Consider the following 25,969-nt stretch of genomic DNA (forward strand, 5'->3'; position numbering starts at 1 on the left):
TTTTCTGCCTCGAAACAAAAAGCCAAGAGTCACCTTCTACCTGCATGAGCAGAAAACACTGGAGCTGCAGTTCCACCTTGAAATAATGACCTCCCATCAGAAAGAAAGGGAATAAGGACCAACCAGGATCCCAGAGTGTTAGAGCTGAAGCCAACCAGTCCACGGCTTCCCAAGCCTGATTGTCCTTCAGAATGATCTGGAAAACTTCAGAAAAACAGACTCCCAGTCCAACCCCCAGATCAATGGAAATGACCTCTGTGGCGAATCCCCGGGCATCTGTATGGTTTTGGAGCCCCTCCCCCCACCGTGGGGACCCTGACCCAGCTCTTGGTGGGTGGGAAGCCGTGATTTCACCCACTCCCTGCATTTTACCATTCTAAGGACGAAAGGTGAATAAGCAAGGGTCAGAACCTTGTCCAAAAATCACACTGAAAAGCTGTTTTCCTCTGATGTTTACCTGAAACATCCTTAGTCTCAACCAAAGCAGCAAGCAAGAGAAAGATGCATCCAAGAAATGCAATTGTGAGGCGAACCAGGTGGGGGTCGGGAGAGAACTGGTTGCTTCCTTTCACTGACGGGTCAAACCAGAAGTGGGCCTCACAGAGAGTCTTGGGGTATTTTTTCCAGTTCTCCTGACCTGGAAGGTCAGAACGGCCTCCCTAGCTACCCCCACATTCACAGGGCACGCAAGGACCGCTCAGCCAGGCAGCTGCATGCATGGGACGGCGGGGCCCAACCCCAAATACCATAGCATGTTCCACATCATCGACAGTACTGCAGAGACAGTTCTGATCCCAGGTGGTCAAAGAAGGGCAGGCCTTTGCCAGGGATGGGGCACAGGGCAGACAGGCCCTGGGAGACACGAGGAGGCGGCTGGGGACACACAGCACTCAGCCTGGCCTTGCAGGTAATCTCAGAGCCCATCCTCCTCAAGGATGGAGACACCCTAAGTTGAGGGAGGACAGGGATGGTGAGTTTAGAAGTAGATTTGAGACATGTCTGGCCAGCCCTTTAATTTGGGAACTGGGAGGCATATCAGAAACCCAATGGGGGCCCTGGCCGGTTGGCTCAGTGGTAGAGCGTCGGCCTAGCGTGCGGAGGACCCGGGTTCGATTCCCGGCCAGGGCACACAGGAGAAGCGCCCATTTGCTTCTCCACCCCTCCGCCGCGCTTTCCTCTCTGTCTCTCTCTTCCCCTCCCGCAGCCAAGGCTCCATTGGAGCAAAGATGGCCCGGGCGCTGGGGATGGCTCTGTGGCCTCTACCTCAGGCGCTAGAGTGGCTCTGGTCGCAACATGGCGACGCCCAGGATGGGCAGAGCATCGCTCCCTGGTAGGCAGAGCGTCGCCCCTGGTGGGCGTGCCGGGTGGATCCCGGTCGGGCGCATGCGGGAGTCTGTCTGACTGTCTCTCCCCGTTTCCAGCTTCAGAAAAAAATGAAAAAAAAACAAAAACAAAAAACAAAAAAAACCCAATGGGGAAAGAGCCCCAAATGTATCCAAGCCCATGGCATGCTTCGGGGAGCCTGAATCCTAGGGCCGCCATTCTCTGAGGCCAGCTGAGATCAAAATTGCTCTCTGGTTATGCGAAATGAGAGGAATAAAAGGGCTATACACACGGTGAGAGGCAGATTGGGGAGTCCACGTACCCCGATGATGGCATTCAGCTCTGTCATGGTGACCTGCTTGGCACGTTCCACAGCCTGCGCCACCTGCTGCTGGTGCTGGAAGGAACAGGGTGGGGGTTAGCTGAGACTGCTGGGGACAGGCTGTCACTGAGCCCCAACAAAGGCAGAGGAGATCCACTGCACTGGCACAGGACACAGGGGGGTGGGGACAGGCCAGTTTTACCTTCTTCTTTAAACTCTTTTTCAATGTGCATGTATTACTTTTATAATCTAAATTTCCTATAAATTGTTTTAAATTAAAATATAAATGAGCCAAAATATGGGTATTAGTTAACTGACTCCCCTCCAGGACACATACAAAAAGACTTCCATGCATTTGACTGTGGGCTGTTGTTAACGATTATTAATGTTCTAAAACTCAATGACAGTATCAGAGTCACGCAGGAGCCTGTCCATGTTGTTAGAAGATGCAGCTAGAGCAGCAAGAAGTGGGCAAACAGGGTATCTGCAGCTTACATTCAAATGGTTCAGAAAAGCCCTGGCCGGTTGGATCAGTGGATAGAGCATTGGCCCGGGATGTGGATGTCCCAGGTTCGATCCCCGGTCGGGGCACACATGACAAGCAATCATCTACTTCTCTTCCCCTCCCTCTTCTGTTTCTGGCTCATGGTTTGAGCTTCGGTCCCAGGCACTGAGCTATGATAGCTCTGTTGATTCGAGCATTGGCCCCAGATGGGGGTTGCTGTGTGGATCCTGGTTGGGGCGCATGTGGGAGTCTGTATCTCTACCTCCCCTCTTCTCACTTAAAAACAACAACAACAACAAAAACAAAGGGGACAGTAGACAAGTATGTGCACCTAAATTCAGTCAAACCTATATCCATCTGAAGAGAAAACAAAAGCGTATGTCTAGGTAGAAAGAAAAGTGGTGAAATGAGCCCAAATGTGAACACTGGGTCAACTCTGGGTAATATTGTATCCGGTCACCTTCATCGGCTGTAGCAAAGGCACCACTCCAGTGGGGGCATCTATGGAAAAGCTCTGTACTTTCCACTTTATAGCTATAAACTGAAACTACTCTAAAAAAAATCTTTTAAGAAGTCATTTTTTGGTTCATTCATTCACTTCAGGCTTGAGGTAGCACCAGCTGTATGTAGCTGTCTTCTCCACTGGGCTGCAAGCTCTAGGGACAATTATCTCTTGTTTTTACATGAGTTCAGTCATTTAATGGTTACTACTCTGACTCAGACCCAGAACTCCAGGACAGTGCGGAGACGGTCCCAGCCACAGAGGGGCATGGAGGGCAGGGCCTGCCCCAGCTGGAGTGAGTGCTGATGGACGGAAACGGGCCTCTCAGGGAATCACTCTGTCTGCCCCACACCAAAGGGCCTCCTGGGACATGCTTCCACTAGCTCAGCCCCTGCCTCAGGTAGGGCCCCTGGGAAAGGGGTTTAGAAGTTGATGTAACCAAGAAGTATCCTCTGTCCTAAAGGGTGGCTCCCCTTTGGGTACTGGTTCCCCCACAAGGTCTGGCTCTTGGCACTGTCTGGGCCAGGTGTCCTTGCTCCTAGACATTCCAGGTGTGCAGCAGGGGCACAGGGAAGCATGGAAAGAACTGGATGGGGCACCGGGGGTGGGGCACAGAGGCACCTCTGCCCACTGCTACCCTGGTCGCAGGCCAGACCCTCCTCTCTGGTCTCAGGCAGTGGCAGAGAGCCAGTTCTGCCAGAAGAACGAGCAAATTATTGCTGTGATGTGGCTCCCTGCCCCTGAACTGGCTGCAGAGGGTTCTGCAAACCCGCAGGGTGTCCACTTCAACTCCAGTCTGTTTGAACGACCAGGGGCTGGTGCTCCGGTGAGGCCTCATTGGTGAGGCCTCATTAGTCAGCCGCTGCTTTGCAAAGAACAGGAGAGCACAGCAAAAGAAGATCTCACCTCTTGTGACAGGAAAGGCATGATCTGTGCTAAAATTGTGTTCAGTCTCTTCGCAATTTCTGTCTGCAAAAGAAGAGAGACTTCGTGAAGCTCAGGCAAATGAGTCCAGTCACTGAAACATTAGACATGTGCCAAGTGCAAACTCCCCAAACCACAGACACCCCCCCCTTGCACCACTGCAGCAAAAAGAAACCTCCCAACTCCCCCCAACCAGGCTGCCTATATTTTGGGGGGCTCCGATTTCCTATCGAAGATGCGCTATTTGGGCCAGATATAGTTTCTCTCCTTTGGGAGAAAGCCCTCATATTGCACATCCCAGTTTGGTAAGGAAGGGACTGCACCCCAAAGATAGGCTCTCACATAAATCAGGAGGTGACGGGAAGCTCCGGTGGGGCATGTGCCAAAGGGTCCCCTGAGGACTAGCCTCACACAAGGTGAGTCTCCTGCACCCCCACTTTTTCACTGCTGCCTCTCCCATGTCTGTGCTGCCCGGCCACTGGTAACATTTTTCTTTTATTTTTAATTTTTTAATTTTTAATTTTTTAATTTTTTATTTATTTATTCATTTTAGATAGGAGAGAGAGAGGGAGAGAGAGAGAGAGAAAGAGAGAGAGAGAGAAGGGGGGAGAAACTGGAAGCATCAGCTCCCATATGTGCCTTGACCAGGCAAGCCCAGGGTTTCGAACCAGCGACCTCAGCATTCCAGGTCAACGCTTTATCCACTGCGCTATCACAGGTCAGGCCAATGTAAGAAGCTGTTCAGGAGGTAACACTTTAGATTGAAGCTGACCACAGAAAGCTGTTCAGGAGGTAACACTTTAGATTGAAGCTGACCACAGAAAAAGGGAGATCAATTCTGTCCCACCCCCAACACCGCAGAGATAAGAGCCTATTTAGAAAAACATCAATGGTTTTGCTAGGAACCCCAGGTCAAGAGTTCTTTAAAAGAGTGGTGTGAAATGGTTAACTGAGCCCAGAAGGGAAGGCCTAGGCCCATTTACAGACAAGGCTCACAATTGCTTTTCTTATCTCATTTTAAATCCGGAGGCCACTGTGCCTGAGGTCCCAGAGCTGGCTTCAAAGCTCTCAGTGGCACATAGCAATCTTCCAGAGACAAAACCATGACAACAGCCTTTAAAAATCTGCATGTCAAATGATTCTGGAGAGAAACCTGTGCCCTTAAAAGAAAAACAATGCCTTTCGGCAGCTTCCCAACAGATCCCACAGATCCCGGACCTCTGGACCGTGGTAAAATTCCTGGGCCAATACCTCTGACCCAGCCACTCAGGAGGACAGACGCCTGTGGTTTGTGAAGAGACAGGCCAGCCACTAGGCACCTGTCAGGCTTCTGCAGCCCTATGTCCTGGAGCTGCTGGCCAGCGGCAGGCGTCAACAGGGGGACTGCTCACTGCATTGGGGCCTCCTGGGCAGGGACCAGAGACGGCTACTCTCTCCTTGCACACTCCGATTCCCAGGGATGGGGTCAGGGTTTCTCACATCTGCACGGGGAGGGCACACTCTAGCAAGGACATTTACAGCAGAGTTCCTCAGCCTCTGTGCCACTGACATTTAGGGCAGAACAGCTCTTTGTTGCATGGGGGCTGTTCTGTGCAATGTCAGGCTTTTAGCAGCATCCCTGGCCTCCACCCACTGGAGGCCTGTCATTCATGGTCTAAGGAACTCAAGAAGATGACAAAGTAACTATTGTATATAAAGTGTTCATCTAGGTAAGTGGGAAGTGTCCACCCCAAAATAGGGTTCTTTTCTCATTTCTGTTCATTTTCTCCTCCCTCAAATTGACTTAATTTGGGGAAGGAGAAAGAAAGATACAAGTCAGGGTTGTACACCACAGGAGTCTAGAAAAAACCCAGCCTGACTACAACTCAGTCCAAAGCTGCGTAGAGCAGCATGATCACTCAACTGACACACATGTTAAATGCCCAGAATGCCCAGTAAGAATAGAAAGATACATGGAAAACAGAAATGTTTGCTGCTTAGGAAGCTCATTGGTCCAAGGTCTTTTACTTCAAATAAATGGCACAGCAGTGCCTAGCACATAGCAGGTGCCCAATAAATGTTTAGCCAGAAACCAGAAGGATCTCACAAGCCTCCCTGCATTTACTTTTCAGAGGGTAAAATGTCCCCTCTGACCGCTGACAGCCCCCCTGGGCCGGCCCCAGTGTGGAAAGCACCAGTGGGAGGAGCCATGGTGGATGGAGGGTTGACATACTACTACTGGGAGGTGGGGTGGGCAGTAGCCAAGTCCTCTACCAACAAAGTGAGGCCGTGCAGTCAAGCCAGACCAATCACAAGCCACCTTGGTGGGCCTCTGACCACTGCCCCTTCCCCGTAGCCAGTGAGGCAGGCCACAGGCTTGGAGCCTTCCTGGTCACTCAGGCCTGCTCAGCACTACAAGGCTCACACTCTCTAGGGTAGTGTGGGGTAGTCAGCAATGGGGGACAGTCACGTGAGGAACCCAGACCTGGGAACTTTGGCTAGAGCCGCCCACACTCATATGCACCAAAAGAAACTTCCCAGGAATTCCTTGGAAAAAAGCGAGCATCCATCAGCCAGTGAGATTTCACCACGTCATATTAGCTCGACCACCCTAGAGATCCTTTAAATATCCCCCACGTGGGTCACCCCATGCAACTTCCCTGGCCTCTGTCCCCAGGACCAGGGAACCTCGTCGGGCGGGATACACTGTACTCAATAAAGCCTTTTACTATTCCACATTTCGTGGTTCCGGCCCCTTCCTTCTTCCTTGGCGGGGAAAAATACCTTACATCTAGTGCCGAAACCTGGGAAGAGTTGAAGTCTGCAAGGACCGCTCCTCTTCCCTTCTCCCCTCCCCCTCCAGAAAGAACCAGGATCTCCAACCTTTCACCCACTTAGGCGCATGGTGCGGTAAGTCCCCTGCCTCCAGCCTCCCCTCAGTTCTTTCCGCCAAGACTCCCTGTCCATAATCGCAGCTGTGTCAGGGACCTCTTTCCATTCCGAGTGCGTGTGTGCCCGTGGAGATATCCCGGTCATTCCCACTTTATTTAACCGTCCGGTGGATTGAGTTGCAGGACACCAATTCTCAACTCTGATCACTCCGAGGACTGAGGGCAGCCGTGAGGGCACAGGAATCTAAACCTAATCCAAAAACACTGCTGGAGTTGTCTTATCCAAAATCTCTCCCTCCCTAAAGAAGAAACTGTTCTTCTCGGCTGTGGCCAGGCCACAGAACCCACCGGATAATCGAACTAGGTAGCCTCCTGAAGGGACTTTTGGGGTTTTTTTTTGTTGTTTTATTTTTTACAGAGACAGAGATAGGAACGGAGAGATGAGAAGCATCAATCATTAGTATTTTGTTGAGCATTCCGACACCTTAGTTGTTCACTGATTGCTTTCTCATATGTGCCTTGACCGTGGGCCTTCAGCAGACTGAGTAATCCCTTGCTCGAGCCAGCGACCTTGGGTCCAAGCTGGTGAGCTTTTGCTCAAACCAGATGAGCCCGGCTCAAGCTGGTGACCTCGGGGTCTCGAACCTGGGTCCTTGGCATCCCAGTCCAACGCTCTATCCACTGTGCCACTGCCTGGTCAGGTGGGACTTTCAGTTTTAACACCCTCACCAATTTAACTATCGCCAAAAAAACTGGGAACTGGTTGGAGGATCCCTTACATTCTGGGCTTCTAGTTACTTGCACTCCCGTCCTAATCTCTGTGCCGCCTGTTTTACTACGCAGGCCCTTTTTGGCCAGAGAAACCTCACCTAAAACCTCCGCTCCTAATCTTTCCTCCTTTGCCTGACCCCCAACTCTCTCCCCCTCCTGCCTGACCCACAGAGGGGGTCCCTCTGTGGACCTCTTTTGCTCGGGTCTCTTCCCTCCAAGAGCCCCCTCCCCTCCCTTCGCAGGATCCTGTTTCTCATTCACCTGCAAATACCAGTCTCTCTTTCTCCTCCCCTGCTGGCCAGGGGCTGCTCCCTGCTCCACTGTGTTCTTAAGCTCCTTCTCCATCAAGTCACCCTCTGCCAGCCATTGGCCCTGTCCTGCCTCTGGCTCCAGGATTTCCTGCTGGATCTGGGTGCTGGGCTCCCCAGGAGCCTACCTCCTCTTATTCTCAACCCTCAAACCCTTATCTGGGACATGGCATTTAAAGTTTTTAATGGTCCCAACTAGTAGAAACAGGCCGAGGCTGTTCACCAGGCCCACATGCAGCAGAAGGTAACGCTCCAAACCCAGGCTCTTGTGACAGCCCTGAGGCCGGCAGAGCAACAGGGGCAAGACACAGGAAGTGCCCAACCCAAGTCCAAGCCACAAAGAAGAACCCTACCAGCAGCTTGCTTTAAGTGTGGCAAGCAGGGTCACTGGTCCCGGCAGGGCCCCTGCCCTAATTGCAAGCAGCCTGGTCACTGGTGGAGCAATTGCTCCCTTTGGGCAACAGGCTCATCCTCAACATCTCTGTGTGGAGGACAGGCCACCCAGATGGGAGGCCAGTCCATCCAGGTGGGCCCACCGCTCAAACTCCTAGACCTCATGGACGGCTGACACGGCCTGGACTCGGAGACCCCCATTATCCTCACCAAACACCAGGGTAATGCCACAGGAATGGGTAAGTTCATCTCATTTCTTGTGGACACAGGAGCTGCTTTCTCTGTTTTTGCCATCACACTCTGGACCTCTAGTTCCCTCACAGGTCTCGGTTATGGAAGTGGATGGGACCCCTTCTTTTCCTCTTCGTACACTACTACTGGCATACAGTTTTGCCTCAAGTTTGCTGGCCCCTAACTATCTCCGGCATACCAAAAGGCTGGACCCTGCAGACCCCTCTATTACTCCTCCTTTTTAAAAATCCTTTCAGGACCGCATTCGCGAAGTTTCTCCAGTCATGGTCAAACATGTTCCTCCTGACACCCCTCAAAACCACCACCTTCCGATCTCCCCCTCCCCATGATGCCCCTAATCAGCAGGAGGTAGCCAGATGAATAAACAGTGCCCCTAATTAACACCAAAGATCAGAATGTGGGGTGGTCAGCAATGGGGGACGGTCACGTGAGGAACCCAGACCCGGGAACTTTGGCTAGGACCGCCCACACTCACACTCACCAAAAGAAACTTCCCAGGAATTCCTTGGAAAAAAGCAACTGTCAGTCAGCCAGTGAGATTTCACCACGTCATATTAGCTCGAACACCCTAGAGACCCTTTAAATATCCCCCACGTGGGTCACCCCATGCGACTTCCCTGGCCTCTGTCCCCGGGACCAGGGAACCTCATCGGGCGGGATGCACTGTACTCAATAAAGCCTTTTACTATTCCACACTTCGTGGCTCCGGCCCCTTCCTTCTTCCTCGGCGGGAAAAAATACCTTACAGGTAGGAGCTTATGAAAGGGCGTCCCACTATTGCCTCCTTCCTCTAGTGGACAGGCCAAGTGTTTGGGTCTCAGTAGTTACAGGAAAAAGTAGCAAAGCTTCCCCTTCCCCACACGTTAGCAAACACAGAGCCATGGGCTTCCCCTGAGTGGGATCTTCTCTCGGGGTCTGGTCAGGGCCCAGCATCCTCTCATTATGAGGAAAGCAGACCCGCCAAGATTTCATGTAGCCATGCTCGGCTCCAGGCTTGGCCACCAGCCTGCCAGGCGACCACCACACAATGTCATCAAAGCAAGCTCCCTCTCAGACTCATGTTCGTTCCCACCCCTCTGAAAGCAGTTTCTGCCCCCTTCCCCTACCTCCCAACACCAAAGACATCAAGCAAAGGCCATCAGAACAGCCCCACATGGACACAGAATGTTCTGGAGGCCTGCATTCAGGCTCTCTCCTGGGGCTTGAACTCAGTGACGGAGGCCTCGCTGTGTGGCGGGAGACCATGAGACAAGACTGCATAGGGTTGAGGGGCAGGCAGAGTACAGGGGTTGGTCTTACACTTGGGAGAGCTTTTATAATAAACCAGATTCCCTGTCCTTGGGTCTGGGGTCTTGGGGAGAGTTGGAGGGACCTGGGGGTGGAAACTATGCAAACCACCTCCCTCCTGGCTGCCCCTGTGCCCTCCCCTGCTGTGAAGCAGCATCCCCCCACCCCCACTCCAGTCTCCCTGAACACTGGAAGCAGAGGATCATTTCTACAAGGCCACCGAAACCTGAGAACAGCACAGAACACTCTGGTGAGGCAAAAAATGAACAGAAAATCTGTTCATTAAATAAGTGTTTCATGATGATTTTTCTTCGAGGGTCGTGATAGCCAGAAGGAGCTCTAGACCTAAAGTTGGCCAGATAGGATCACTTTTAACGACGACAAGGACAGCAGCTAGCAGCACCCCAGCCAGTCCTGCTGTTGGAAGCATTTTAAGCACATGAGCTTGCTCTCACCCTCCAGGAAAGGAGCTAGGGCAAAGCTCCACTTTCCGGATGGGGAAACTGATGCTTAGTGATTGAGCAACTCCATTAAATGACTTCCTATCCCTCAGAAGCCCAATTTCCACATTTTGAGAGAGCCTGGAGAACTATTTTTGAAAGAAAAACTACCATTGGAGTTAATGATCGCCAGCGTTTCTGATGAAAGAGAGAAGTGTCAAAAACGGCTGTTTTCTCCAACTCGAACTACAGTTCCAAGAATGGAAGGAAACAATTGAGACATGTGACTTCAGCTGTCTGAACAGTACCGACCACACACTGGAAGGGGCTTGTTGGCTGGAAGCCTCCTTCCTTAACTCCCACCGTTGTCACTAAAGGCTGCCCTCATCTCAGTCGCCTCAACCAGGAAGCCGGGAGCGGGATGCCGGGGCGCCCCCGGCAGGAAGGCTGCTTCCTTTGGAGAAAGGGTGTTTGGGGAGCTGACGTTGCCTTTGAAAGTTTCTTTTCAAGTGCGGTTCAAAGAAGGCGGCTTTGCTGGCAGAAAAACAAGGCTGCTCCTGCTCAGAAGAAACTAATCTACGAGACACAGGAGGGTGCTCTGGAGCAACTGTCGGGATCCTGTGAAATTCGGAATCCGCGTTCCCAACCAGGTGCTGGGAGGAACATCTGCCCCATTTCTCGGTCAAGGTTGTTAGGCAAATAAATGAGGGAAGCAAGAGAGTGGCGGGCAAGTGTCATTTCCCAGGGAGCAACCTGCTCAGCGTGCCTCAGGAGCTCCCACTTACCCCATCAGCTAATCACAGCAGGACCTCTAAACCTCGTCACACACTGAGGTACTTGAGCATTCTGAGAGCATCTCTCTCGGAACACATAGCACCCACCTGCTGCTGCTCATGACCCTGGCTGGGCCTCTGACCCAGGACACTAAATTAGGGAGATGGAGTCTGCTCATGGTCCTCATTTCCAGCAACCTCTTTCCCCCTTTTCTTAAATAAAATTTGGGTGACTGCTCACAGCACAGCTGACAGCCACTCCCATCCGTCTCTCCACCATTTAGTCTTAAACTGCCCAGAAGGCCATACCAGTCAGCTCTTGAGAATGCACATGTCTTTTTAACCTCAACCAAATAAAAAACAAGGAGGAGAAATCTGCCATATAAAGAGCATGTTACAACCCAAAGCCGCCCAGAAATGACCTGGCTTTTCTACTCCCAGCTCTGCCTCCATCTAGCTGTGCAACTTTGGGCAAATCACTCCCCTCTGCTCAGCTCCCATTTTGTCATCTGAAACATGGAGGGAGGAACTGGACAATTTGTAAGATCCAGGAGCTACCATTTAGGGTGCAAAATGCTCAAAATTCCTGAATTGCTCTGCAATGCATCACCTCCTCCCAGGAGCTCAGTAAGGGGGTGCATGGCCATGAGTTTGAAGGATGAGCAAAGAAGCATTTGACGTGGATGGATGCTAGGTGGTGGCCTAGGCTGCGGCTTGGATTCCAGGAGCAGTGTTCACGGTGGAAACCCTTCAAATGCAGTCATCAGCAAAGCCGCATACAACTGTCACAGAGTACCAACTCGAGATCTGCAGGGGCCGGGCTACCATCCATGTTCTCCGGCTCACAGGGAAAGACAGGCTGCGGGCTGAAGACAGCCAGGCAAGGCCTCTTCTCTCAGTGGGCAGTAAAGCAATGTCCATGTCTGTGAGGCAGCCCAGGGGCCACCGCTAGGCTCCTAGTTTTACTTCTACAGCAAGGAGTTCTTCCTAGGACAACCAGGCGAGTGTGTGGTGAGTTCAAAGACTCATTTGTGGGCATGTGTGAGAACAAGGAGACAAGAAAAGAGGCCTGCCTACGTGAACATGAGTTATACTCCCAAGCTATGTGGAAATGGTGGTTTTCAACTTTTTCAGGTCATTTTTTTTTTTTTTTTCTGAAGCTGGAAACGGGGAGAGACAGTCAGACAGACTCCCGCATGCGCCTGATCGGGATCCACCTGGCACACCCACCAGGGGCTACGCTCTGCCCACCAGGGGGCAATGCTCTGCCCCTCCGGGGCGTCGCTCTGCCATGACCAGAGCCACTCTAGCACTTGGGGCAGAGGCCAAGGAGCCATCCCCAGCGCCCGGGCCATCTTTGCTCCAATGGAGCCTTGGCTGCGGGAGGGGAAGAGAGAGACAGAGAGGAAGGAGGGGGTGGGAGTGGAGAAGCAAATGGGCACTTCTCCTATGTGCCCTGGCCAGGAATCGAACCCGGGTCCCCCACATGCCAGGCCGACGCTCTGCCGCTGAGCCAACCGGCCAGGGCCCAGGTCATTCTTCTTGAAAAGCATGTGGTTCTTTAATTTGAATCAGGTTCAAGCTAGTTCTCAGACTCCAATCCTGGGGTGTTCAGAGGGGCACAGGGTGGGCTGAGGGAAGGTTCTGTGCAAAAGAAGGAGGCTCTAGCAGCCATGTGCCACCATCACCCAGAAATCAGATACTGGAAGATTCCAGAACAATGTGTGCAGGCAACTTTAACCCAAAATACCCCATTGCATTTCTAAAGCAATTCTAAATGGCTTAGGCCCTCAATTCTTGTATACAAGATGACATTCCTTGCCAGGCAGTTTTCCCTCAGACCAAGCTGCAATGAAGCAGGTGGGCATTTTATTGATGGCGGGAGGAAAGTCCAGGGATGGGGAGGGGCAAGACCTCTAGCAGAAGCTGGCATGGCATTCCCAGGACCCTGCAGCCCCCACACCAGGCTCTAGGGGAAAGCAGTTCCATGGTGTCTTTTTAAAGAAAGGGGCAAATAAATGACCTACTTAGCAGCCAAGGGAGACCAAGGGAGACAATAACCCCTGTTCCTGGAGGGGCTGGGAAGGTTCACATCACAGATCACTCAGTGATAGGTGAGCCTCGTTAAAGGCCCTTTTAGCACTGACATATTGATCAAATTATATATAACTACAACACCATTAAATATTCATGCTTCCGAAGAAGCCTGCTAAATTCTTTATGCAGGGAGGGCTTGGAACAAGAAAAGGCCCAGCCCAGGTATGATCCTGAGGATCTGTCTCCCATGGGACAGAATGGGACCCAGCCGAGCCAGCCTGCGATGGACACGTTATGCAGCAGATCCAGGTCCTTCACACACAGTGAGGATGGCAGTGAGGACACACGCTCTCGCCCCACCCAGCCAGAACACTGGAAAGGCAAGGGAGTCTGGAGTGCGGAGTTTATGACATGATCCTTCTCCGCGTTTCCCTGAAAGGAACCTGCCTTCCCTTTCTCCCTTTACCAGAGAGCTCAGCTATTTCCCACCAAGGGGACAGGGGACTTGGGAAGACTAAGGCAGAGGGAGGAAGTGAGGAATGGTGGGGATGAAGAGTCGAGGCCACTGACCGCGGAAGGAGTCGGCCATGCAAAATTCAGAGACCCGCGTTCCAGTCCGAAGTATGTCCTGCCCTTGGGCCTCAGTGTTCCTAACAGGGCAGCAGACTAGTCTCCAATCGAGTAAGCTCAAAAATGATTTCAGTGCTCTGAGCAAGTGAGCGCCCCATCCATAGGAGCACAGGGTTGGACACTACTCCATGGGCAAGACCTGGGACACCAAGTCCCTCCCTGGCTCTAAGACTTCACTTCTCAGTTTCTCAATTTCCATCCACCAGGCTTCCTGTTAACAAGATCTAGTAATCCTTCAATATTTGTTCACTTTAATTTCTTGGTTCCCAAACACATTGAACTCTGTCTGCCTCCAACCCTCCACTCCAGAGGGCGGCCCTCCAAGAGCCTGCTGTGTAGACAGAGCAAGAGCAGGGAGAGCCTCTTCAGATGACACCTCTCCTCCCCCAACACTGCTGTTCAACCCAGGAGCAGCCTCCCCAACCCTCCCCTCAGATAACACCCTGCCCTCTCCCCTGCCTCCCCAGACTCCACAGGCTCTTTCATAGGGAGGAAACATTCTCAAGTCATCCCTTCGTGTTGCCATGGCAAACCCCCACTTAATCCCCCCATGAAACATTATGCAAATCTCCTCTTACTCTTTCCACAGGCTGTAAAAGTCACAGTCCCTTACAGAGGCAGCTCCTTCGATTTCTGGAGGTCTTCCCCAGGGGGCAGTACTGCAAATGGAACACTGACCATGAGTTTTAAAGGACAGGAGCTCTCTAGGAAAACCTGGGTGGCAGGAAAGGCAAAATGAGGTGCAGGGGGTAGGGAGACTACAGGCAGAAACAGAGCCCCATTTTATCCACAGTCACTGAGCTAACAAAGAAAGAGCGTGTCTGTTCCTTAAAGTGTCAGACGGCCCTATCCTTCCAAACATGGATGGTAGGAGTGCTGTCATTTTATTCATAGGCCATCAAAATCAAAATCAGTTATTTAAAAACTTGTTTACTTGACTGGCTCCCTCTCCAGCCCACATGTTCCCAAACCATCATCCCATTGAGCTAACAGTTTTCATTGAGAATTTAAAAAACAAAACAAAAACAGTTGAGCTGTGAACAATGGTTATCCAAGGCTTAGTAGGGCAATGGGATAAGGCTGTAACACTTGGAACTTCATGCCTAAATAGACAGTCAAGGCATGACTAGAATAGTTTACTAATTCACCTCCAAACCGTTTCTTCATTCCCCCCGTCTCTGCGCTACCAGCCCTCCTCCTAGCTACCTCTTTCCTCACCCCGTCCCCCCCCCTCACGTTTTAACTATCCATAATGTGAGATGGAGAAAAAAAATGCTTCAGCTGCATTCAAGACACCTTAAAATAAAGGTTTACAACACATTTCTTTCTACAATCACAACTTTTACAGCTGACAGGCTTCTCTCAGAAACCCGAGAACACAAGCCTTCTTTCCTTTCCAGAAAGTGCAGAATGTGATACAGGGTTAGGGAGAACCTCAACGGAAACAAATCCTACTCAAACCCCCTGCCCCAATGCATACAAGTAAGGGGCCAAGCAGCCTGCAGGGCTCACGAGCTTCTGTGAACACCAAAGGTCCTGACCCTCAGGGAACCCATGTCCTCTCATCATTCCACACCCCTCCCCTTACCCTGCCCCCAGCAGCCGCAATGTAAGAACATAGCCCTCTAGGGCCCTGGCAGTCTGTGGCCATCTTCACACCCAGGCCTTTCCCACCATGCTCTGATGCTTTCACCCTGGGATCTGGCTGTCTAGGACCCAAATGCCTATTCTGTTAGGTACCTAAGGTAAAAATGTATCATCTGCATTATCAACAATCAAGTGCTACTTAAGGTTATACTATTTGAAAGACCAGAACTTCCAAACTCTTTTCTCTTCAACAAAGACCTTCCTCCTGGGACCCCATTCTATGTCACTCACATGGTGGGTAAATAAGGGCCGACCATGATACACAAGCTGAGCCCACCCATGTTCCTGGCCTTTGCCAAGACAGCGGCCTCTGAGGGAGCAGAGCAACGGCCACAGCTAGACCAGACCCCACAGGACTCGCCTGGCCTCTCAGCCCACTCCTGGCCTTTCCCAACATGGCTCTCTTCTATGCCCTTCGAAGGATGCAACGGGTAAAGGAAAGCTTTGGTGATAATGGATGAAGGGAGCCTCTTTTCCCAAAATTATTGCATCTCCAAAGTAATGAAGTTGGTGGGGGTAAAGGGGAAGGAGGTATTTGTTCTCAGGCAAAATCTTTAGGGCTGAGTAAATGGGACACCTGGGTCACCCTCTAAGCCTGGGTGAGCCTCCACTTGAGAATATAAATCTCTGCTCCCATTTCCAGAGGGGCCTCTGCACAAGAACAGCTGCCTAGAGTCTGATCTGAAAGGGGCTTCGAGGTTCCTGATCTGACTCTCCAAAAGGAGGACCCATCCCCCCCAAGATGGCTTCCGCCTAGACAATCCAGCGACAGCTAGGACTCGCGCCTGCCAACAATGGATGGTGCTGTGCAGACTGTGCAACCTCCTCAGCAAACAAGAGACCTTTCTCAAAAAGCAATGTCGGCGAGAAATGCCAGGTCCTAAGGACCCTCAGGTGGGAGGCGCTGGCCCTGGAGAGGGTTGGCTGTCTGTCTGCAAGGAATGATGCGGAGCACCAACCTGAGGACCATCCTCCCTTCCATGAAGGCAAGACACACCCCCTTCCTGAAGTTTCTCCTCAGCGCCAACTTAAGGGGGAACACTGACTTTGAAAGTCAACAAAGAGAAAGAAAACAGCCAACGGAGAAAGGCAAAGAGAAAAGGGAAGAAAGCATCTTGATTGTAAGCCTCAGAGAGCATTTGTTGAAAACAAGATATTGTCCCTGTAAGCATATAAAAACAAGGCCCTTGAGCACGCAGTTCTCACTCTGGTACACAATTATGGGTGCTTTCAGCTGTCTAGCACTACTTCAAGTGCGCTCTTAAACCAGACTGTCAATGGCATGTTGAAAGCTATTTGCTGGCTGCTATCATTAATAGCAAAGTGGAGAGCCGGGCTGATGAGAATTAAATATGGGGGAGGGGGCGGGTCACAACCGGTTATTACAGAATTACCAGTATGAGAAGAGAGACAATGCCACATTAGGAAATAAAGTTCAAACCAGCATATCCCAGAGGGGATGCAGACTGGGGAGGCTGTGGACACCAGAGCGTTCCCCATCCCCACTCCAGGCAGATGGATGCGGGCCAGCCCTGGAGATCCGTATGGGGACACAGAAGCCATGGAGCCGGAGTGTGAGAGCAGAGAGGCCTTGGAGATCACAACTGCAAAATGTTACCACCTTGCCTCACTCCCCAAGTGAAACCTCCTCCCTCCATACCCCTCCGAAGACTTGTGGGCTATAGCTTCCTGAAGGCACTCACTGTCTTTCCACAAGCTGTTGCCACCCCTGGAGGGGTCGTCCATACTGACTTCTGCCTAAAAAATCTTTGCCCTCCCTCTAAGACAGGAGTCCCCAAACTTTTTACACAGAGGGCCAGTTCACTGTCCCTCAGACCGTTGGAGAGCTGGACTATAAAAAAAAAACTATGAACAAATCCCTATGCACACTGCACAGATCTTATTTTAAAGTAAAAAAACAAAACAGGAACAAATACAATATTTAAAATAAAGAACAAGTAAATTTAAATCAACAAATTGACCAGTATTTCAATGGGAACTATGCTCCTCTCACTGACCACCAATGAAAGAGGTGCCCCTTCTGGAAGTGCAGCGGGGGCCGGATAAATGGCCTCAGGGGGCCGCATGTGGCCCGCAGGCCGTAGTTTGGGGACCCCTGCTCTAAGACATGGCTCAAGTGACAGCCCTCGGTGTAGTCTTCTACCCGATTCCCCTTTCCCAGGAAGAATAAGCTGTTCTGTTCTGTCCGGAGTGCTCCTCCTATGTCACTGGCCACATTAGCACTTACCTCACTGCACTGCAATGACTTATTTAGATGCCTAACTCCTGAGTGGAGGGAAGGGTATCTCATTCACTAGTCCCAGCCCACACCCAGCACATCCCGGGCCCCTAATCACCGTTTTGGGAATGAAGCCAACCCCCTCATTTGCCTGATGAAGAAACTGGATGCTAGGCTGTGGGAAGAGAGCCTGCAGAGCCAGCAGCTGGCCCACAGTTAAAAACCCCACTTCCGCCTGACGTGGTGGTGGCACAGTGGATAGAGCGTCAGACCTGGGATCCAGGTTCAAGACCCTGAGGCCGCCAGCTTGAGCGCGGGCTCATCCAGTTTGAGCAAAGCTCACCAGCTTGGACCCAAGGTTGCTGGCTCGAGCAAGAGGTTACTCGGTCTGCTGTAGCCCCACGGTCAAGGCACATATGAGAAAGCAATCAAGGAACAACTAAGGTGCCACAACGAAAAACTGATGATTGATGCTTCTTATTTCTGTCCGTTCCTGTCTGTGTGTCCCTAGCTATCCCTCTCTGACTCTCTCTGTCTCTGTTAAAAAAGAAAAAAACAAAACAAAACAAAAACACCCCACTTCCTACTCCCCAGGCTCAGGGAATCAGAATTCTGCCCTCGGAATACAGACAAGTCACGTGTCCTAGGTGCTAAGTCCATGTGAAGAGACTTCAGCAGAGCCTTTCCCCCAAGTTACCACAAAAATGAGACCACAGAGCATGAGAAAGGACTGGCTGTCTTGAAGGGGGCAAGTCTCCTCCTAGGTGGACAGGACAGAGTAAAGAGAGCACTGAGCTCAGCAGAGCCCAAAGCTGAATGAGGCTGGGACCCCGGCGAGTGCAAGGAGCTGTGTGACCAGAGGAGACTGTTCCAGGGAAGAGTGGCAAGACAGGAAAAGTCGAATGGAAATCAGTAAATGTTCCCCCCTTAAGTTGGGGCTATGGAGAAACTTTAAGAAGGGGGTGTGTCCTGCCTTCATGGAAAGGAGGACGGTCCTCTGGGGTTGGTGCTGTCATCCCTTGCAGACAGCCAACCCCAAGGACCAGCACTAGCACTCTGGCCCAAAATGATACCAGAATTTCTTCTTAGCTCAACACAGATGCAACACAGACCTACACCTTCCTAGTATAAGGAGCCACGCTCCCTTCAACTTGAAGAGCGGTGCCGCCTCTTCCCTACCTACTCGGACTCTGCTCCTAGGCAGGGTCTTCCTAACCTCGCCACCTGCTGGCATAGAAGTTCAAGCTGTCATACCTAGAGATTTTCCAGCATGAGCCCCTTACTACTTCTGTGAAAGGACCCAGAGCAGGGAGGTGACAAATGGAAACTTCCCATCTCTCCCTCAGCCCTGTGCTGAGGGCCACCCCTGTGGCTTCCGGTGTCCTCCAGCAAAAAGTCCACAGGTTTTATCACCTTACCTCACCCATGAACCTCATCTCTGGGATCCTCACTAACTTATACATTCCGTGTGTTATTCACACCTCAAATCATTAATTGTGCAAATAGCTGGCAATTCAGAAGAGGGCCGTGGGCAGAGAGTTCAGCTGAAATGGTTATATAATGCAAAGAGGGGTACTTTGGACTTTGGTGTAGCCAGGTTTGCAGCCTTAGCCTCAAGATAACAGCACAGAAGGAAGCTACAGTAATTAGAGACACAGCATGCTGCTAGTCAGTAGATGAGCACCCTTCATTTCTTGAGTCTTGCTGAAGAAACCAGGGGCTGGGAGGAAAGGTTGTGGTGACAACCCTACCTCTGACAAGGGACTGGACGACTTTGTCAGCTCCCCTGCTGGGCCTCAGTCTCCTCACTTCCAATTTGAAAGGTATGTCTGAGAAGCCACAGGGCTCTCCCAGTCCCAGCACGGCAAAGGAAACTTGGGTGGAAGGGTAGCTCAGCTTCTAGAAAAAGGTGACCGTATAGTATTGGCATGAGGTTGCCACAAAATCAAAATGCCTCCAGTCCTCTTTAAAAACCTCAGCGCTCACTGGTGGAGAGTGCAAAGTGGCCTGGGCCAGGGTCTCACGGCATCAGGGCCTCAAACCCCAGAAATGACAGCTGCTCTGACACGTCCGTTTGTAAGTGGCTTTGTGACTGTGGCTGACACTGCAAAGCCTACATGAGAACAAGATGGGAACTGACGAACTGGCTGGCTGTCCTCTCCTCTCCCCAGCCTCGCTGAATCACCCTTGACATTCTGTCTGGAAGCAAGGGCTTGGAGGAGGTGAGTGACCTCTTCAAGTCTCCAGGCAGGCCTGGGATTCTATAATCTCCACTTTACTATAATTAGGGACAGAGGCAGAGGAGTGGGAGGAGAAACCATTTATTACTCCTCTGGGGTTTGACAGCTTGGAAAAATAACGAGAGGGAGACAGAGAAACAGCCCAGGAGAGGAGCCAGCCACAGCGAGTTTAAACTCTCAGCGAACTAAAAATGGGCTGGATGCATCCCATCAGCGGCCCTCTGTCAATACAGGACCCATCTGGCAGAGTCTGTGGTTCCCAACGTCACAGGGGCGAGAGGATGTGTGTGAGAGAGCAGACTGAGGACCACCACTCTTATCGAGGTGCCAGCTCTGGAGACCATCTATTATATAAAAAAGTACAGCCAGTCCCCACCCACAGCCCTGAGCTTAGAGACAGAGAATCCAGCCTGTTTGTTCTAGGCAGATGTAATCACACGAACAGTCAAGTCTAGAGGGCAGGACACTGCATGAATAATTCAAGCACTCCAGTCACTTGATTGTGTGTGCAGATAAAACACCAGTCAACCGCTAAACAGGTCAGCTGATAAACTTGTTTGCTCAGGCCTAACCACCATCCACCAAATGCACCCAAGACCCACACTACAATTAGTGGCCAGGTTTCTTCTACAAAAAGCTCCTAGGCCAGGGGAGTGGCCACCCTATTAGGGCAAGGTTGCACTTCTCAGGAGAGGTTTCTTCATCTCCTTGTCTCTGTTCCTCCACAGCCCCAGGGCCATCTCACCCCCAGCTCACACACCCCCATCAACCCAGCAGAGGTACAGCATTCAGAGCAATGCTCACAGACCGCTGGGAAGCAAAGGGGAACTGAGGCTGGAAAGCAAGTGGTGCAAAGAGGGTGCAGTGCCCGGGTTGGGAATCCAAAGACCCAGAAACCTGGATTTCAGTCCTGGCTCTGTCCTCTCGGGTCCCCTGAAGCCTTCGCTTCCTCGCCTATAAAAAGGGGACAGAGAATTCATCTAACTGCCTCCAGCAGCTGACAGGATTGAGACCACGCAGCCAAACCTCAGGCATTGTCACCTTAAGAACCCTGTCTGAGGAGTGGCCAGCAGCCCCAGAAGCACACAGCTGCTCTTCCTGCAAATGCTGCCACCAAATGCATTAAGGCAGTTCACTCTCCCCAAGTTAGGTGTCCTCGGAACTCTGGGAACAGCTCTGCTCTGCCGGCCAAGGTGGTTTTCTGTGACAAAGAGCCATCCACTCACACACATGGGAAGGAACACCACCCATTCAGACCTCAACATGCAACAACATATTATACCTTAATTATGAAGCTCTTAGAATAACTGCTGCTATAAATTTTAAACCTGGGTGCAATTACCCTCTTTAAACACACCCAAGATACTAAGTGCTGAGGGGAGAAAAGGACAAAGAAAAGAAAAAGAAAGAGGTGGAGAGCGGGAGGAGTTAGCACCTTGCATAACACCCCAACGTCCATGAACACCAGGACCCCAGTTCCAGTTCATGCAGTCTCATAGCATGAGTCAGAACCAGTCCAGTCCTCAAGTTAGGCAGAAGCATTCTCCAGAAGACAATCATCTTTACATATAAAGCTTTTTTATATGATTTCTGTGGGTCAGGAAGTAAAAGCCTTCATGTGCCTTCCTAAAGAGCTAATCCCTCGGGAAGCCACAAACTGCTTTGCCACATTGCTCAGAAATCTCAGGCCCTTTTCTGGCTGCCGTTCACCCAATACCTTCACCCAACACCGGGGTTCCTCCCGTGTAGGGGAAAGGAAACTACAGATTCACAAGGCTCTACACAAACCACTGGGAGCAGACAGGAATCTGGAGGTCACCTGCTCTCTCACCTACCCTGGGTCATGCCCCCTGAAAGAGCAAAATTGAAACCTTGTAAACAACTGTTAATTTATAGCAGAAAATCCATTCAAGTCCCGGTCACCAAAGGCTAGCATGAGTCAACAGCCTTCTGAGATTTCAAGAACACCAATTGTTAAAAAGAACAGCCTTGTGCCATTTATACCTGCCAACATAATCGCTGGCCAAGCCAAATTATAGGCAGCCTCTCCTGGGATCACAAATACACAAACAGGCCTCTCCCACAGCCCAGCCTAGCACCAGGGACTACTTACTGATATGCACCCAGATAAAGGGTGTTTGTACTTGCTCAGTCTGAGGTATACTGTTATTAGAAGAGTAACAATATGAGGTAGTTTACATATCCATCAAGCTGTACCACACTAGCTAAACTGGTTTGACTTCAGGATTTCAAAGGTGAGCTCAACTACCAGCCATCTCAAAAGTCCTGGCCAGGCCACCCCTGGGCAAGTTACTTCACCTTGCCTGCTTACCTTCCTTCTGTGAAGTGGGAACAAGGCTGCCTTCAAATTAAAGAAAGCTCCCTCACACATGCAGAGTATTAGGGTTTTAATTAATTAGTTATATTTTTAAGCAGTTACTGACTTGTTCCCTTTAAGTTCTGACAACTCAGCGTAGCTTTAAAGACTCCTGAAGTATATGTAATCTTATCAAGGCAGAACATCACATCTTTTGCATGCACGCAACATACACATACACACACACACACACCCTCCCTCCTTCCCTCTTGCGTTTCCTCTATAGAATCTTACACTAAAACAGATAAAAACGGCCAGCCACCACTGGGTTTCAGGAGTTCTAAAGCAGATCCTGAAGGTATAACAACGTTCCCTTTGCTCCTTCATCCTGCACCAAGATCAAGACCAGGACAAACTTCACAAGCTTGAAAGCTTGACGTCCAAAAAATCAGAAAGCCCCAGACCCTGCATTTCAAGGACTATATTCACTCACTCTTGAAGGAGAAGGAGGAACAAGAGAAGAACCAGGCTCACTTTCAAACAGGAGGGGCCATAAGAAACCATGTATTACATAAGTTTTTAAAATTTTGATCTATCTATAAATTTTTTTTTTTATTTGAAAGAGGAAAGCACTTACCTGCTTGTGCATTTCAATGTTCAAGCCATAGGACATCTCATAGTACTAAAAGTAAAAAAAACTGCCATTAACAGACAACACAGAAATCTCTCCATTTTCCATAAGTCAGCTTTTGGGGAGGCTTTAGTCAAATCAAATGCATGTTACTTTTGCTAAAGAAGTTTAAATCAAAACCCAAAGCCAGGAACAGGAGTGTTAAGTACTGAACAGCAGTGAGTACTGTTCTCAACAGATTATACACACAGTAGTCAGAGGAGCTGGGCCCCCCCTCCCACAAGCACCACATGGGCCATATATCCTGTTTATACAAGGTTCGGGTTCAACAGGGAATCGTGTGTACACTGGGACCCTCTTGTCCTTTGAGAGTGATTTAGCAATGTGTCGAAGGCCTCTTGTGTGGAAAGCAGAGCAGGGAGCTGCTGGAGTGCCTTCCGTGCCCTCACAAACGGATGGTGTAAACTCGCTGGAACAGACACTGGGAAAGGGGGAGAGTGGCCATCTACTGCCCTAGTGCTGAGAACACTCTCAGTTGGAAAATCCCTGAGAGGGCAGTGGAGCTCTTACTCCACTCTCAAAAATGTCTGGGAAGGGCAGGGGGTAGGGGAAGCCCACTAACCCCGGCCCACTCTGGCTATATCCCTGGGCTGCAAAGTTCCCAAACACTCCTAGGACAGCCCTAAGGGAGATTTTTATCCATCCCGTGATGTGGGCTAATCCAGTCCTGTCCTACTCACCAAGGTAGGGCATCCAGCCCTCTAGGAAACCTTCAAAACTCGAACTAAAGGGGCACAAAGGTAGCGCAGAAGTGCCGGGCCTGGGGTTTGGGTTTCTCTTTCTGCTCTTCCTCTCTCTCACCCTCCTCCAAGTGGAGGGCTAAAGGAGGCTGGGAAGCCACACTCAGATTCCACCATCTCCCAGGGCTGCCAGGCAGCGGGGCCCTGGGGGGAATCCGCTCCAGCCTGCCTGCCAGCCCGCCTGCCAGCCCGCGGGGCCCTGCCGCCTCTCACCATCACATAATGTCGTTGCATCTCCGTCTTCTCGTTTGCCAGCTTGTCGTACTCCACTTTGAGGCTGCAAAAGCAGGAGCAGCCGGCTCACGCCCGGGGTCTGTACACCCTCTTCGAGGCCCCAAACGAGGGCCTCTGAGAGCCACTTTCCCACTTCCCTGATGTCCCCTGGGGTACCCCATTACGCCGCAGCTTCGGGCGAATGAAACAACTAAAACTTCAGCGAGACGGTCCTCAGGGAGGCAAGACCCTAATGTAGGCTCGCGACCACCGAACCGAGCCCTCCCAAGACCCCGACCCTTACCCCGGGGACCCCGCGGGCTGCGCAGGGAGCCGGGAGGCTGCGAGCAGCGAAAGGTTAAGGCGCCCGCTTGGAAAGGGGAAACAAAAAGCGAAGGCCCAGCTGCCCCGAGGTCGGGAGCCCCTCCCCCCTACCGTCCCCGCGGGGGGTGGTGGGAGCCGAGGCTAGGACGCCTCCTCCCCACCACCTCGGGCGCAGCCTGCAGCGGCCCTACCTGTGATATTGAGCTTGAAGGAACTGGAATTCGTCTTTGATCCTGTCACAAGACTCAGCCACCGTGAATTTAAATCCGGGCTGCCCGGGTTGATGGGGAGCCTGGAGCCCATGAGGACAAGTCAGGGACGGGGCAGGGGAGGGGGGCGTCAGACAGGGCTTGGAGCAGACCGCGCCCCTCCGCGGCTGCCCCCGGCTAGCGCCCTTGCCCCATCCCCGCCTCACCAGAGAGGCCACCCTCACAGCCCAGAACCTTTCCAGCAAGTTTCTCATCTCCCAGACGGGGCGGGTAGGGTGGGCGCCCCAATCCCTCCCTATTGGCTGCAGGGTTCCCATCCCTTTCACGAAGGAGCCCCTCCATTCTCAAGTACGTGGGGGCGGGGGGAGACACGCGGCTAAGTTGAGACTCAGGCGAGGGAGTAGGGGAGAGCGTGAAAACAAACAGGTCCCCGGGAACACTAGCAGCCCCCATGCCACTCCTCTCAACGGCGCCCCCCCTTTGTGTGAGCGCGCGCGCGCTACCGCGCGCACACACACACACACACACACACACACATACACACCCGGAAAGGTAGCAACAAGCAAAATGGAGGTGCCAGATAAACTGCCTCGTTTACCCTGCTATGATAGATGCTTAAATAAAGCGAGTTGCAATTACTCACCGGATGTCTGCCCTGCGGATACATGGCAGGGAGGGGTCGTGATTCCGAGAGGGTGGAAGCACCGAGAGCCCGGGCCGGGGAGGTGCGGGGGTGGGGGGAGCCAAGCCCGAGCGGGGGGCGGCCGGCAAACCGAGAGCTCGCCCCTGGCCCCCCCAGCCCGCTCTCGCAGCGAAGTCCCAGAGTCGGGCGCCCACCCCAAGCCCAGACAAAGAGCCGCGGAGCGGGCGGCAAAGTCGTCGTTGGGCGCCAAGGCCGGGCGGCAGGCGTGGGCTTTGTGAGCCTAGGGCTCGGCGGGATGCGGCCGGCCGCCTTCCCCCGGCGTCGTGGAGCGCGTCAGAGCCGGGGGCTGCGCGGACATCGTCGCCTTCCCGGCGGGTACGGCGCGGGGTACCGAGGCCAGGGCCCCTCCTGGGGCAAGCGCGGGTCCTCTCCAATCACTCGAGTGGGAGGGGGGCGCGCCGGGGTAGCCCCAGCATTTGTGGCGTGTGGGTCCGACCCAGAGACGGCTGTCGGCGAGGAGAGGTAGGCCAGCTCCGAGGTGGCGGCTAGGGGCCGCAGGAGCGCCGGAGATTGAGGGCGGGAGCCCGGCGCGGGCGCTCCGACGCCCCCCCTCGGAGAAGAGAGCCTGCTGTTTCGTCTGCTACCGCTGCTGCCGCCGTCGCCGCCAGCCCTTCCCAGGGCCGAAGAGGAAACTCCGGCTCAGTAGGTGCAAATCAGCCCACCTAACTCCAGCAGGCACAGGAAGCCTCCGCAAAGGGGTCCTCGCTGTCCCCAGCTCAAGCGCCGTGTCTCAAGCAAGGAGCGCTCCGTCACAGCCGCCACGCAGCGCGCAGACAGAACGCCGGAGGGGAGACGCAGCCCGAGACCAGGGAGCTCTGCGGCTTTCTTCCTTCCCCTCGGCTCAGCTCTCAGCTTTGCACCCTGACAAACCCCACAAACACACACCCAACACGCACGCGCGCGCGCACACACAAACACACACACACACACACACACACCCAAAAGTGCCCTGGACCTTCGGATACCACACACAGACAGACCAGGGGAAACGAGCACGAGGTCTGAACTGCCGCGAGAGCCGTTCCAAATAGGGACTGAAAAGTAACAAAATAATGTGGCAGCTTCGCCTCGCGCCGGCCAATGGGAGAGCAAGGCCCCCACGTGGGGCTACTGGACTCGGCCTGCGACTGGGCGCCGCAGGGCGCGACGTCACAATGCCCTCTTGTGTCTAAAACTATGCATGAAAAGTAGCAATCAAGCCCTACCCGCTGGTGACTTTCGCTTGGGAGTGAAAAACAGCGCTCCTCTGATCAAGAATTAACCGAAAGACATATAATAAATAGATATATATTATAGTCCTGGGCTGCTA

General features: G+C 52.2%; 1 protein-coding gene across 9 annotated transcripts in view; it reads right to left on the reverse strand.

Moving 5' to 3' along the window:
- The window catches only part of TLE3 (TLE family member 3, transcriptional corepressor), a 48,564-nt gene extending 22,886 nt beyond the window's left edge, over positions 1–25,678 (reverse strand). For 5 of the 9 annotated variants that reach the window (XM_066277939.1, XM_066277938.1, XM_066277936.1 and 2 more), the window contains exons 1-6: positions 24,601–24,769; positions 23,940–24,040; positions 23,425–23,488; positions 22,418–22,462; positions 3,559–3,621; positions 1,646–1,720 (exon numbers count right to left, since the gene is read on the reverse strand). In XM_066277939.1, coding sequence (XP_066134036.1) covers positions 1,646–1,720; positions 3,559–3,621; positions 22,418–22,462; positions 23,425–23,488; positions 23,940–24,040; positions 24,601–24,624 — 372 coding nt within the window. In that variant the 5' untranslated portion in view covers positions 24,625–24,769. Of the gene's footprint in view, positions 1–1,615; positions 1,721–3,558; positions 3,622–22,417; positions 22,463–23,424; positions 23,489–23,939; positions 24,041–24,600 lie in introns of all 9 variants that reach the window. The other 4 variants (XM_066277934.1, XM_066277932.1, XM_066277933.1 and 1 more) reach the window with 2 other exon arrangements.
- Between the last annotated feature and the right edge of the window lie 291 nt (positions 25,679–25,969).

The sequence above is a fragment of the Saccopteryx bilineata genome, chromosome 4, assembly GCF_036850765.1.
Source record: "Saccopteryx bilineata isolate mSacBil1 chromosome 4, mSacBil1_pri_phased_curated, whole genome shotgun sequence".
NCBI lineage: Eukaryota > Metazoa > Chordata > Mammalia > Chiroptera > Emballonuridae > Saccopteryx > Saccopteryx bilineata.